Here is a 14,895-nt window from a genome sequence, read left to right on the forward strand (position 1 = left end):
TGTTTCACTGTTCAGAGAGCAGCTCAGATGGCCGGATCTGGAATTTCTCCCTTTTTGTCATCATAAGGGGCAAGGTTACCTCCCATTTCTCATGCTTTTTCCAGAATTTCCCTCCCCTCCCATAAAACATTATGTCCACCAACCGTCATGGCTTCCAAATGTGCAAAGCATTGCAGTTGCTCAAAGATTTGATGTAAAGATTAGCACAAATTAATTTTTTTTATTTCTGACACACGGTTTCCGTGAATGACCCCTCAACTTTGCTTCCTGGGGTAATCTCATTGTAGGACTAAAACAGTAGGAATTTACATTTAGGTTTTGATTAAACTATGATTAAATTTAGTTTCTTCCATCATGAATAAGTGCATCATGATTAATAACCAGATGTATATACTTATTCTATTCAGTTCCCTTGGAAAATCTTGTTGCATGTCTGCCAGCTTTTATTTCATCAGTGATTATTGTGGAATAACTCAACCCATGCAAACACCTTTTACCAGATATACCATAATCTTGTCTTTCCTTCATGTTTCAATACAGAGGTTTCAAAGTCTTTGTCATTCAATTTTCTCAGGAGGAACCACTTCCATGAGCAGCTGGAGATGCAAGGTGATAGGCCCTGTATGGAGAACAACAAAACTTAGCAGAAAGACAGCGTAAACAGCACATTATTTGATATTTCATTTTATGTTTCAAATAAAAATTCTGGTGCTATTAAATGTGCTATTAATAATTCATTATTACTAAGCTTACAAAATTAGGTTTATACATTTGAAAAATCTATTCTGCTGAAGACCTGTCTTAAGTGTCAAATACAACCTGCAAAAATTAAGCTTTTTTGGATCGTTGCAGCCATGCAGTTTTATGAGTACAGGCGTAGCCCTTCAAACAATGTGTGCCATCATATAGAGTGGGCTCCAACAGGTGAGGAATGCAGACTGAATGATTATACCCCATCCCCATGTGACCTGGTAGAACTGCATGTAGCAGTTGTGGAAGAGTGGAACACATTGCCTTAGAACAACATCATGAGGCTAGTGAGGAGCATTAGATGTCACTGTCAAGCTGTCATTGCGGAAAATGGTGGAAACACCTGCAAACTGACATTGTCAATTTTTGTTTTTTGGGGCAATGCCTGTTATTGTCTACATTTTTGCGGTAATAAATATTAAACTAATGAAAATTATGTTTCTTCTCATACATTATTACTAATATCAAAGGGAACTTTTACTTATTTTATTGAAAAAGTAAAATAGTAAAAGCACTCTCGTAAATAACTATATCCTTAACTTATTGTGAGTAGTGTATATGCAAGCCGTTAGCACTGGAGTAAAATACCCAGTAACTTTGTATTTAATGACAGTATATGAAACAGTATTACCCAAGAGACAGCTCACACAAAGACTGGACACATTCAATGTATAGTTATACATACATGAGGCAACAATCAAGGTTTAAAGATTAAAGACACAGAACAAAACAAAAACCTGGCCCAGAGTGCGTTTTTGTTTTTTGACCACAATTTTTTGTCATCCAGTCTGTTCATGACCTCAATGAAGCCTTGTTTCCAGAGGGTGCAGAGGATTCCAGAAGATGGTTTCCAGAGGATTTTCATTGCCCTGCTCCAGGTCTTTGGGCATGGAAGCCCTTCAAAAGTAGCCTCACAGTTTTTCTGTAGAAATGATCAGCAGGGACTGGGTTGACAGACTGGCCAATCTCTTTAAATTAGCCACCAACATTGTCACTGACCTTGCTTGGCTAAATATATGTGTCTGTCACCTTCCCACCACCTGGCCCCCAGGGGGCATGTAACAGTGACAGGTGACTGCGACCCAGAAGACGGGGTGAACACTCAGAATAAAAGCCGTGCAGCCATCTTGGGGGCTGCACGCTCTTTGATGATTCTTTCATTGATGCTAGCCTTTTCAAAACTGACTGCCTTTTGATCTACGACCGTTGCCTGAGTAACCGACCAAGAATCTCACCTGCACCCTTCGGTATCTGGACACCTGAATGTCCTTTAACCCATCACCCTGCCAAAACAGTCCTGCACCTCCCCCTTGGGCCCGGATCATACTCAATCCAGCTACGTTCCTGTTCTCTCCCTCCGAGACCACCAAGATCTCTCATCCGTCAACCCTAGTCCTGAACCTGGCTCTCCCACACTGCATGCGGCAGAGTGTTCCGTCCGCACCTCTTATTCCCACTCACGTGCAGCCTGTAAATCACAAATTTCCCTTAACTTGCAATTTCATTGGATACAGTATGAAAACAAGATAATTCATGTTTTTGGTCAACATCATTTGATTTGTAAATAAACATCCATTCTTGCCGTTCAGGCTTGCAACATATTCCAAAAAAATTGTGAATGGGGCAATTCAGGGGTAGTAATGAAGTATAATAACTCAATAATGATGTGATTTGAAATTGGTGATGATAACAGGTGATTGCAATCATGATTTGGTACAAAAGCAGCATTGAGGAAAGGCCTACTCCCTTAGGAGTAAAGATGGGCAGAAGATTCACCAAGTGCGGGCAAAAATATTTGAAATGATGAAGAAAAATGTTTCTCAAAGAAAGATAGGTAGAGATTTGTGCATTCCTCCCTCTACAGTGCATAACATAGTAAAAAGAATCATGGAATCTGGAGAAATTACTGTGCGCAAAGGCCAAGGGGGCAAGCCTAAACTGAATAAGATCTCTGAGCCCTCAGATGGCAGTGCATTAAAAACCGTCATTCATCAATAAGTGATATAACTGCGTGGTCTCAGGACTACTTCAGGAAGTCACTCTCAAGCACTACAGTACGTAGTTACATTAGGAAATGCCAGGTAAACTTTACTGTGCCAAAAGGAAGCCCTACATAAATAGTGTCCAGAAGCGCCGTCAACTTCTCTGGGCTCGGAGGCATCTAGAATGGTACATTGTGCAGTGGAAACGTGCATTGTGGAAGAAATGGACTGTGTGTGCTGCGGACCAAAGAGGAAAAGAAAGAGTCTAAAAGTCCAAAAGCCAGGGTCTTTCATAGTATGGGATGTATCAGTGCCTTCGCCAAAGGTAACTTGCACTTCTGCGATGGCACCATCAATGCTGAGAAGAACAAATGCTTCCTTCTTTTACAGGGACACCCTTGCTTATTTCAGCAAGACAATGCCAAATCACATACTGCACGCATAACAAAGGCTCGGCTGCATAAGAAGAGGGTGCAGATACTTGACTGGCCTGCCTCCAGCCCTAATTGGTCTCCTATAGAGAATGTTTGGGGCATTTTGAAACGTAAAAAGAGGCAACGAAGACCCCATACGGTTGCACACCTAAAACGTTGCTTGCAGGGAGAAATGGACAAACTAACACCTGCAATACTTAGTCACTTGATTTCTTCAATGCCTAAACATCTGTTGTTAATAGACAGGGGAACTGTACAAAGGGGTAAATGCTATCCAAACTTTTTTTTGGAATGTGTTGCAAGCCTGAATGGCAAGAATGGATATTTATTTACAAATCAAATGAAGTTGACAAGAAAAACCTGGAATTATTTTGTGTTCGTACTGTCTGCAATGAAATACAATTTGAGGAAAATTTATTACTTGCTTTTTTCTTTTTTATTAAAAAATTTGATCTTGTCTTTAGAATGAATTTAAATATTGACCTGGATGGCTGTTAAAAAGGTTTATGGGATTTTGTAAATGTTGACGGGGTTATTGCGTGATTTCCACAATTTTTTTTGGTTTGAAAGTGAAAGTAATATACAGTAATATATATAATATTCATTGTAATATACAGCAGCACAGCACACTGTGCACACAGTGAAATGTGTCCTCTGCATTTATCCCATCACTCTTAAGTGAGCAGTGGGCAGCCATGACAGGTGCCCGGGGAGCAGTGTGTGGGGACGGTGCTTTACTCAGTGGCACCTTGGCGGATCGCAGATTCGAACCGGCAACCATCAGATTACAGGGCCACTTCCTTAACCGCTAGGCCTCCTAACGAGTCAAGTTTTGTTCTAAAGCAGGGGATGTTGCAGTCAATGCAGTATAAACAGAACAGTAATGTGGTAAAAAATTCTGCACCAACTACAATATTTATATATACAAAAGTAACACACAAACTTCAAAATAGACTGCCCCTTGACTGCATGTGTGATCTTCCCTGCATTCTGGTTTCTTACTGGTAGCATGAATTAATAAATTATAGGCATTATTGGGACAGACTTTCTACTGTTCAAAAGTCAGACACACTGTCAATATTTAAATACATGCTAAATACATATTTTGTTTAGCCAAACATACTATAAAATTTAAATTTACAAATACTGTGATCATCTCACCTAGGCTGACCTAGACAGACTGTGGGGGCCACTGTTGGACTTGATATGTATCCAGGCATCCTACCACAACCACTCCAACCCAGCCACCCTAATTTAATCTGTCTCACTCTGAGCTGTGATCCTGGCATGTAGCTGGAGGTTCAATATGATATAAAAAACCTGATCTTGATCAGGTCGTAGCTGTCACGACTACGGACTTACGGGGGAAGGAAGTGCAGAGGTGTGACATGTTGGGAAGGGGTTTTATTAATAAACAAACAATAAACACAAAGAAACAATGGCACGGTGGCCAAAAACAGTTAAATAAAGAACATAAACAAACCCGCAGGTGTGTGGTGATTGCCAGAACTCAAACATAAATACATTCACTATTGGAGGTCAAGCTCATGAGCGCGTTCACGAAAATGCTGGAGATTCCGAAGGGGCGGAATTCTCTGGCATTTATGCACCATCCGGATTGGCCACCGGTGTTGAGCACAACTGCAGTCAATCCTGACAGAGCCCCCCCTCCAAAGGCTACGTCCTCGGAGCCCCAGCAGTACCATCAGTGGAGGCGGCGGGGCGGACAGCGGCAACCACAGGGCTCCTGCCCTGCTGAATCCTCCCGTTGGAGGACCCTCGGGCTGGCTCCCCGGCGTGGTCCCACGTGGCGGCCCCTGTCCCTCGGCCTGGCTCCCCGGCGTGGTCCCGCATGGCGGCCCCAGACCCTCGGCCTGGCTCCCCGCCGTGGTCCCGCTTGGCGGCCCTGGACCCTCGGCCTGGCTCCCCGGCGTGGTCCCGCTTGGCGGCCCTGGACCCTCGGACCTGCACACGAAAAACAGGCCCGATCCATCCGGGTACGCGCGGGCCCTGTCTCCACACGTCCCCTCTGACACGTATTGTGCCACCCCCTGCACCGCGCAGGAAGATTGTCCCGGAGCCTCTGCCGACTGTTTCAGGCACCCCAGGCTGATGCCTTCTCGGCACGTGCAGCCCCTCTCACTGCATGCCCCTGGTGCCAAGGAAGGGGCATTGCCAGACCATCCAGCTAGCCCCTTCTGCGTCCGTTGGGACAAGCAGACCCTCTTTCTGCCTGTCCCAGCTGGGTCCTCATGCCTACCAGGGGGCTCTATGGTGCTCCACCCCTCTGGAGGCAGACGTACCCTTGTACCCTCGGAAGTCACGTGGTTCTTCACGGATGTCGCGACAATCTCAGACGCGCGCGATGGGTGGAGCCATCCCGGCCCCGGCCACCCAACGAAAATCGACGTCATTGTCGCTCACGTCATCCATGTCCTCCCACCGGTGATTCCGAGTGTCGTCCACACTGCGGACATCCTGGACCCAGGGTGCGATCAACTCCCATGGGCAGTACTCTGGCCATTCGGGCTGGAGCCTGCCCACCTCCTTGCTGGAGGGACACCGCCGTTGTCGCTTCTAACCCCCCTGGAAGTGACGTGGGTCCCCACAGACCTTGCGACGATTGCGTACTGGCGCGATGGGCGGAGCCCAACTCGCGTCTCCCGTGCTTTCATCGTCCGTGTCGTCACAATCCATGGGGAGCCTTGCCAGCCACTGCGCTCGCTGCCCACGTCACTTCCTCGCTGCTGTCGACGCCAACGTCTTCGCTCCGCCCACTCACCCGCCGACGCTGTCGCTTCCGGGTTTCGCGGATTTTGAGCAGTCATCATAAATCATATAATGAATTAATATAGCCCCTATATATATATATATATATATATATATATATAGATCACACACTACCTGTCCAAAAAATAAATCACCTTTAGGCTTTAACAAAGCAAATAGGTATTCCATTGGATAACTACTGTGTGGATCATCCTGTGGTCATGGAAAAGATGTTAATCTGTTTAATCTGAATCAAATTAATGGCATGTCTCAAAAAATGAAAAAATCTAAGGAGATTGCTGAAGCTACTAAATGAAAGTATAGTGTGGAACCAACATCTTTTCGAAAGAAAATGTTGTTGAAGAAACATCTTGAATGATTATGATCAGTGATTCAACTAAATCAAACATTTACATTTACATTTACGGCATTTGGCAGACGCCCTTATCCAGAGCGACTTACAACGTGACCAGAGCCAACTAAAACTACACCTCCAAAAACAATGACTCCTACCCTGGTCATCATTTCTTTGAATTAGTAGACATCAAATAACAAATAAAAAACACACTGATGTGGGAGGTCTGCACAGAAAGGAACCGGTGGTCAGACATGCATGATTTGCAGGGGGACAGGGTACTAATCAGATGCAAATGGAAACACATGGAGGTAATTAGACAATATTTTTACTTTTACAGTTCAAGTGATGCACTATATATGTAGTGCATAACCTATAAATATTCTCCTGACTTTTTTGTCTTAATGTTTTGTTAATAGGGCTGTCAATAGAATATTTAATTTTGATTAATTTCATACGTGTTATAGGTAACTCTTTCATCTTTAAGCCTGTCGAAACATACTGTTTTTAATATTCTTATCAACATAGGACAAGACAATGTGTCAGGATTGATGCCACCTGTGCCCAATCAGGACGGCGTTTTATAAGGTGCTGTGTTTCCGCCCTTCGGCGTCTCCCACATTTTTGTGAACTTCTTTTCTGAACGTGAACTTCTTTTTGGACATGGCAACGGATGCGTTTTGAGTTCTGAGTTCTTGAGTTTCTGTTGATCCCCTTTATTTCTCGTTATCGGCCATCGTGCCGTGTTTATTTGTGTTTAATAATAAATCCTTGATTTCAGTACGTCCCGCCTCTGTGCTTCCTTCCCCCATCAGCTCCTTACCAAAAGCGCTGAGCAAAAAGGCAGAGGAGAGCCACGGAGAGGTACGCGGCCAGCCGGAGTGAGTAGGGGCACCAGTGGGGAGCGCTGGAGGGACACTCGTGGGGTCAAGGAGACCCGCGGCGAGACGCACCAGGACCGGAATATGACCCTCATGTACTGGTAGAGCAATTTCTCCCCGGCCATACGGAGGTTGACGTCGACACCTGGAGAGTCCGCAAAACCCGGAAGCGGCAATGCCGGCGGATGAGTGGGCGGAGCAAGGACGATGCCATTGGTGGCAGCGAGGAAGTGATGTGGGCAGCGAGTGCAGAGGATGCGACCCGAGGATCTTCTCCGAGTGCAACTATGACGCGAGTTGGTTGGTCGGTGCTGGGATGGCTCCGCCCATCGTGCCCGTCCGCAATTGTTGAGAGGCCCGTGACGACCCATGTGACTTCCGCAGGTGCATTGGGGACCACGAGAGAGAGCCGGACAGCGAGGAGAAAGGCAGCGCCACGGGAGTAAGCTGGTGGAAGAGAGCGATGGGAGGTCGCCAGCCAGGAACTGCGCTGCCGGGACTGCCTTGCGGGGAATCCGTCTCTCCAGCTCCAGTAGCGGACACGCCTTCCCTCTGCCCAGACATTCCCCAGCTGAATGGCAGTGCAGCACCAGCACCCCCACCTGCTGTAAAGGACGTCGACCATCTCCAGCAACGCACCCAGCTCCATGTGGGACATACCCATGGTCCTGGGGCCCTTCTCCGGGGCAGCAGATACATGCCAGTCTTTTTTAACATCTTGTGACATGTACTTTGCTGCTCTTCCCTCCCTCTCAGACACGGACAAGATCACCACTATCCTCACGCGTCTGACTGGATCAGTATGGGGCTGGGGTGCAGCCCTTTGGCAGCAGGGAGGGACAGACAAGATGGGTTTTTGGGAGGGCGGAGTTCGATCAGCCAGAGCCTGATCCAGTGATCGAACCCTGCCCCACCACCACACCAATGTGTTTATTTTTGGGGGGGTGCAGTTTGGGTTGGGGGCTCCTCCTGAGGAGAGGGTGGGTGGGGAAGGGTCAGGTAAGGAGAGCGGGTCAGGCCTGGGCCTTGGTCCACAACCAGAAGGGCGAAGCGCCACAGAGCCCCCTGGAAGGCATGAGGATCTAGCTGGGACACAGAAGGGGCTAGCCAGATGGTCTGACGAAGCCCCAATACTGGCACAAGGGACATGCAGCAGGAGGGGCTGCACGTGCCCAGAAGGCATCAGCCTGGGGTGCAGTGAACGGTCGCTGGAGGGTCCGGGACGCCTCCCTGCGCGGTGCTGGGAGAGAAGCTGGTCACACTGCCAGTGGGGACGTGCAGCGAGAGGGGTTGCATGTTCCAAGAAGGTACCAGCCAGGGGTGCCGTAAACGGTTGCCAAAGGGTCCGGGACCACCTTCCTGGGCAGAGCAGGTAGAGAAGCTGGCCGCTCTGCCAGCAGTGATGTGCAGCGAGAGGGGCTCCATGTTTATTTGTGTTTAATAATAAATCCTTGTTTTCAGTATGTCCCGCCTCTGCGCTTCCATCACCCTTCAGCTAGCCGATGTGACACAATGCAGATTTATGTTTATTTTTAAATGTTGTTCAAAATATTGACTGTCATTAATAACCTTACACCTAGTTTCATTTAGAATGAAATAAAAAAATATTTTAAATTTTAATTAAGTGTGAATGGAACATTGCAATACAGAACTACAATTACAAGAAAACTGTAATTACTGACTTATTTCCAGTAATCCCTAGTGAGTGCAACCAAGCTAATCTATCTCAATGTCTCCTCCATGTTAGCTTTCTCACTCTACAGTAGTAGAAAGCTATTTAAATGCAGTCAATAGACACAATACAAATTATTACAAGCAAATTGGCCTGCAAGCTGTAGCTACCCATTTAAAGTTTGTCGTTTGTATAGTTGTCCATGCATCTCTGAGGAAAACTAAACAGTGTGGTCTGCCTTTGGCGAGGTGAAGGAGCGTTTTCTGCATCAGATATCTGCTTGGCTAGGATGTGATATTTAAGATTTGATGTAGTGATAGCTTAGTTCACGTTCACATTGTACATACTGTACAAACTATAGGCCGTGCAGAGGGTCATAATTACAGTACACTGACCATGTTCAATTTCAATATAAGCACCACCTTGTATTGATTTCTGGGGTCACCGAGTCATCATAGGGAACAAAAAAACCCTCTACTTGCTAAAAACAGCCTTCAAATGATTCAAGTGCTCCAACATCTTCACCAATCTTAATCTGTTTTTTCTTACTTGTCCAGCAATGTTCCTTGGGACTTCTGATACATTTGTACTTTAACAGCATCATCACCTTCTACCCAGCCATATTTGTTTATGCATCTTCCACCTCAACATTAAGCTGAATACAAATATTTGTCATTACCAATATTGGCATAACCATATGTTATGTTGTTGTCATGCTAAACCTCTAAGTGCTAACCTGGACATCGGGTGGGGCATCTGTGTAGTGTTCATAGTTTATGCCTATGCCAATAGTCTATATCTATTGCCTTCACTCAATTCTCAGTCCCTGCATTCTCCTCCTCATCTGATTGGGGTCCTGCCTACATGGATTGCAGTCTGGTTTGGTAGACTAGGATTGTTATCAGGGTGGTAGTGTCCTAGCAGGTAACATACTCACCTATTAAGACCCAGGTTCAAATCCCACTTACTACCATTGTGTACCTCAGCAAATCACTTAACCCTAAATTGCTCCAGGGGGAGCAATTTACACAATGAATCTGCTTGTCCTGTATGACATTGTTAAGTGTTTGTGCTTACTCATAATTCTTCTGGTCCAGTGGAACTTGTGGAAAACAAACAGGAAGTATAGAGGCAGGCCACTCAAGATGAAGAGTGTACAGTACAGGTACTCCACCTCAGGCTTGTCAATGATTGGAGCCAGCACTAGGTAACAAGATACCACCACCACCAGCACAGCAATAGCTATGGGAATCTGCACAAACATGACAAACCATCTTATATGCAGAATTTCTCTTTGAGGACAAAATCTGTTTCTGACATAATCACTTGATTTCGTTGTACAATCCCTACCTTTACTGGTCTTTTCATCTCTTTCCTGGTAAAACGGAACACAATCAGGACCAGGGCTGTGAGTCCATAGAAGACCCACTGGGCAAAGCTGAAGTAGTTAATAAGGGTGTTGATATCTGCAGGAATTATGTAAACAATGGCCAGAATTCCCTGAAATGCAATACAAAGACAATTCACATTTTAAGCAAATATACCCCTACCACCAAAATAATCTACAATGTATTGTATCACTCACATTAAATATGATGGCAGGTGCTGGGGTATAGTACTTAACGCTAATGTAGGATAGAATCTTTATCATGTGACCTTCCCGTCCAGCCACATTGGTTAGCCTTAGTAAGAACATATGAATATGCATATCATATAAAGGTATTAAAAGACAATCAGTTATATGGCACAAATATGATAGAATGTCTGCCAGGTGATAATTTTTGTCAAACAGGAGATATTGTAAACTGCTTCCCATTGATATTTTGTAAGTCAGAGTGAACATTGTCCCCAATCTTCTGTAGACAGTTTCAATACTTAAACACATGCTCACTGCTCACCAAGGGTGATGGTTAAGAGCAGAGGACACATTTAATTGTGTGCACTGTGTGCTGTGTATCACAATGACAATCACTTCACTTTCACTTCGTTCTGGATAAGAGCTGTTATAAATTGTCGCAGGATTCAGTTCACACCACACTTCAGTAAGACCAATATCCATAGAAATGGTTATAAATTGTGGATTTATGATTAGCTATCTTGTCTAGAGAATACTTATGAAAGTGAAACAAAGTGAAAGTGATTGTCATTCTGATACACAGCACAGCACACAGTGCACACCTATTGGGACAGCTTCCTTAACCACTTGTCCCGTAATCAATAGGTGTGCACTGTGTGCTGTGCTGTGTATCAGAATGTCAATCACTTTCTTTCACTTTCATAAGTACTCTTTAGACAAGATAGATAATCATAAATCCTCAATTTTCTCAACCCTGTTCATTACAAATGAAAATCAACAACAACAAAAAATGCTTACCGCCCACCCGTGAAGCAGTTACCATTGGCAGCACCAAATGTGGAGAACACCACAAATAAAGGAACTATCCATGACACAGGGTGCAGAACTTTGTCCCCGAATGTCTGTAAATTACAGACTGAATAAAAGATGTATATTTGCATATCAGATGCTGTTATATATATAAAATATATAGAGTATATTTTAATACTAAGAGGGGTTCAAATATTCAACAAGAATATTCAAAAGTCAACCTTAAGCAGGCTGTTAGTATCATATGTGTCAGACTGAAGTGAGAAATTCTAAGAATAAAACACTTTCATTCAATGAAATGTTGAGAATTTAATTCAATGAAATGTTTGGTGTCTAATTTGTATAGCAGTGGTGTAACCCTGTATTCTACTTGGATCAATACATGATGTATAGTACTGCTGTACTGCTATTGCACTATCATGATTTCTATTTGGGTTTTAAAGCTTACATGATACATAGGACCTCAGTGTCATCCTGGTTCTGGATTTAAACCTGCAACATTCTGGTTATGAGTCTGCTGATGGCCTACCCTTAATACTTGGTTGAAGCACAATTTTATTTAATTACAGCATTCAGTGTTTTTGGGTACAGAACTGGCACAATGCAGCAGACCATGAAAGCGATTTGCCCTCTCTGCAGAGAGTTTACAAAACAAAAAGTATTTCAAAACATTTCTACAGTTGAAACCATGAAAGTACCATGAAAAAATGTATGTGGGATGTTACAGTCTCTTATGGTTGGACACAATTCTGTTTGGTTAAAAATAACAATTTGCATAAAAAAGAACACCATTCCAACACTGAAGCATGGTGGCAGTGTCATTTGGGTTGCTTTCCTTTCTTGGAACTTTACAATTATGAAGACCTGTCCAAAACTGTCCTACAAACATGAAGATGAAGAGGAATTTCACCTTTCAACGCAACACTGACCCCAAGCACTCATCCAAATAAACAAAACAATGGCTTCACGAGAAGATATTTTATGTTTTGAAATGGACCAGCCAAGCCCAGACATAAATCCAAATGGGTTGACATAAATCTATGGGGTGAACTATGGGGATCACAGTATTAAATATTTGGAAATCTTTTTTTAGGAAGGAAGAGTAGTCAAATATTGCCAATGTGGTAGGCTGCTAAATGGCTACACATAAAAATACTTAATGAAATATAAACATGCTTCAGCAAAGTATTAGTTGAAGGGTGTGCACAACAGGGCCAGGTAAAAATTTTTATTTTTAAATTATTAATCTGATTCTTAATTATTTCCACATTGATTGCTTAATATAGCAATTTATACATTCTTATTTATTAGTTTACGTACAAGATAATTACCAAGTAAACGTAATGACAAAGGTAGTATTAAATAAAAAATTGCTTTCAAATGAAATAATACCCTAACCAATGTAAATTTGGGGGCTTCTATACCGAAAGTGTTTTATTGTTTATATTAAAATAAACTAAAGCAATGGGAGCCAGCAGGCCACCATGGTGTACTTCTGAACAAAGTCACAAAGCCACCTATTTCATCAACCTATCAAACGAGGAGAAGGGGCAGCAGCCAGGGATTCTTTGGAGTGGTTGGGGGGTGCGGGGGTGACGTGTTTTGGTACTGCTTAAATATTTGTCACATCATTAGCATGCTACACCCCACCCACTTGCAATATGGAAATACCACTCCGCCCCAACTTCTTTCTACATTAAAGTATGCCCACATCTTTCATAAATGATCTTTACTGTTGGTGCTAGCCACAGGTTAGGGTTTTTCTCCTATTCGTTTCTGTACGTCTCATGGTGATATTACTTATTCTTTATGTCTTCCATAACTGCAACTTTGCCATGCAAATCTGCACTTAAAGCAACCATCATTGTTTACATTGTGTCTAACAATGTGTTACATTGGGCATTGATTGGCTGTAAATGCACCTGAGATGACTGCACAGCCAGATGAAAACAGATATTTGTACTTTGTCATGCTAATGAAATAAAGGGTAAAATTATAGCACACAATGGGATTTTTGTAATTATTTATCGTACATCGCACAGAGGGTAAAATTATGGTACAAATACGATAATTATCATACATCTGGCAACACGCGCATATTTTGATAATCAATGGCTTTGATCCATCACCCCAGCCCTAGTGCACAATAATACAACTAAAATAACACCATCTAATTAAATGCTATAATGTTTAGTATTTTTCCCCTGAATAATTTGTTTGCTTTTCAGTTGAATTATACATCTTATATACAGGGATGTTTTTTTATGGTCTCATTGTTCTGCATCAGAAAAAAATAATTTTAACAGGGGTTTGTACACTTTTTATATCCACTGTACTTTATCTTTGATACAACCCAGCTACTATGAACACACGTGACAGTGTGTTTCTTGGTGCCAGTCTCAAGCACAGGTAAACATGGTGGGTTGAAATCAATTATGTGGACAACCAGTGCAGCTGATCCACTATGGTGACCCCTAACAGTATACTGTATATATAGCATTTTACTTCTGTATGTTATTTTGTTGGTTTGGTGAGATTCTGCCTCTTTACCTCCCATATGGCAATTATTCTATGTCTCAGCTCTATAATTGAATGTGACAATGCAATGTGACAATATTCTCTGCTAAGGAAGTGTGAGTTACTGTAACTGATGGTGCCTGCATGTGTGTATTATGTGACAATGAATATATGGTTGAGTGTATTTTACCACAGCTACAGCTGGAGACTGCAGCAGCTCTGTTGCTGTCAAGACTGTGAAGTAAGCAATGTTGACCAGCACATAGCACACAGACACCAAAGGAATCCCAATGATGATAGCCAGTGGAAGATTCCTGAGATTGTAAAGGGCCTTCATCTTAATTATTCACAATAGGGAATTACAGTGATGTTCATTGTTACATATCAGGTTACCTTTTAAATATTTTTACTGATTACCTGTAAGGATCTATAAGTTCTTCAGTTATGAAGTTCAGCTGATTCCTGAAAAAGCATATACAATTTAATAACAGCTCTAATATGATAGTAAATATATTTATAGCATAAAGTATTGTAACTACATAGTTAAGTTTAACTACAAAGTTCATAGAAAGATGTGTGAGGGATCTGTGTACAATACTGTATATATTGGAACACTTATTTGGAAAAATTTGATATTTTTGTAAATGGTATACAACAGAAGATCTGATAACATTTCATGACAAATTAAAGCATAAAGAGATGAAATTCAAAAGTGTTCACTTGCTTTTTCTTGCCACTGTATATGTATACACTTCCAGCCAAAAGGAAGTGTATTTTTAACAGGGGTTTGTACACTTTTTATATTCACTGTACTGTATCTTTGATACAACCCAAAAGCTTGAACACATCTGGTGGTTATGGAGACTAAGATTGAGGCATTTTGAAGATTCCAAGAAAAAAATTCGTAGCAGAAAAAAGTGAAGTGTTTTTGATCATTCTGCTTTTTCAGAGTCACAATTACCTTTACATTAACCTTCTTTGTTCACTGTTGTCATCATCAAAAGCTGCTTCATGCATGTTAACATGAAAGCGTAAACCTTCAGGACCATTGGTGGGAGTGAAGGGAAGACAAGAGTGTGAAATTCAGCCATCACAACAAAAGCTCCCTGCTTGGATCAGTGTTTGGAGTTAAGAACAGGGTAGTTTCTA

The 14,895-nt window shown here is 42.8% G+C and overlaps 1 protein-coding gene across 2 annotated transcripts in view; it reads right to left on the reverse strand.

Moving 5' to 3' along the window:
- Positions 1-120: 120 nt before the first annotated feature.
- The window catches only part of slc7a9 (solute carrier family 7 member 9), a 34,925-nt gene continuing 20,150 nt past the window's right edge, over positions 121-14,895 (reverse strand). For both annotated transcript variants that reach the window (XM_028957051.1, XM_028957050.1), the window contains 7 exons: positions 14,164-14,208; positions 13,937-14,060; positions 11,218-11,321; positions 10,429-10,525; positions 10,194-10,343; positions 9,921-10,095; positions 121-619 (listed from right to left, as the gene is read on the reverse strand). In XM_028957051.1, coding sequence (XP_028812884.1) covers positions 558-619; positions 9,921-10,095; positions 10,194-10,343; positions 10,429-10,525; positions 11,218-11,321; positions 13,937-14,060; positions 14,164-14,208 — 757 coding nt within the window. In that variant the 3' untranslated portion in view covers positions 121-557. The remainder of the gene's footprint in view (positions 620-9,920; positions 10,096-10,193; positions 10,344-10,428; positions 10,526-11,217; positions 11,322-13,936; positions 14,061-14,163; positions 14,209-14,895) is intronic.

The sequence above is a fragment of the Denticeps clupeoides genome, chromosome 16, assembly GCF_900700375.1.
Source record: "Denticeps clupeoides chromosome 16, fDenClu1.1, whole genome shotgun sequence".
Taxonomy (NCBI): domain Eukaryota; kingdom Metazoa; phylum Chordata; class Actinopteri; order Clupeiformes; family Denticipitidae; genus Denticeps; species Denticeps clupeoides.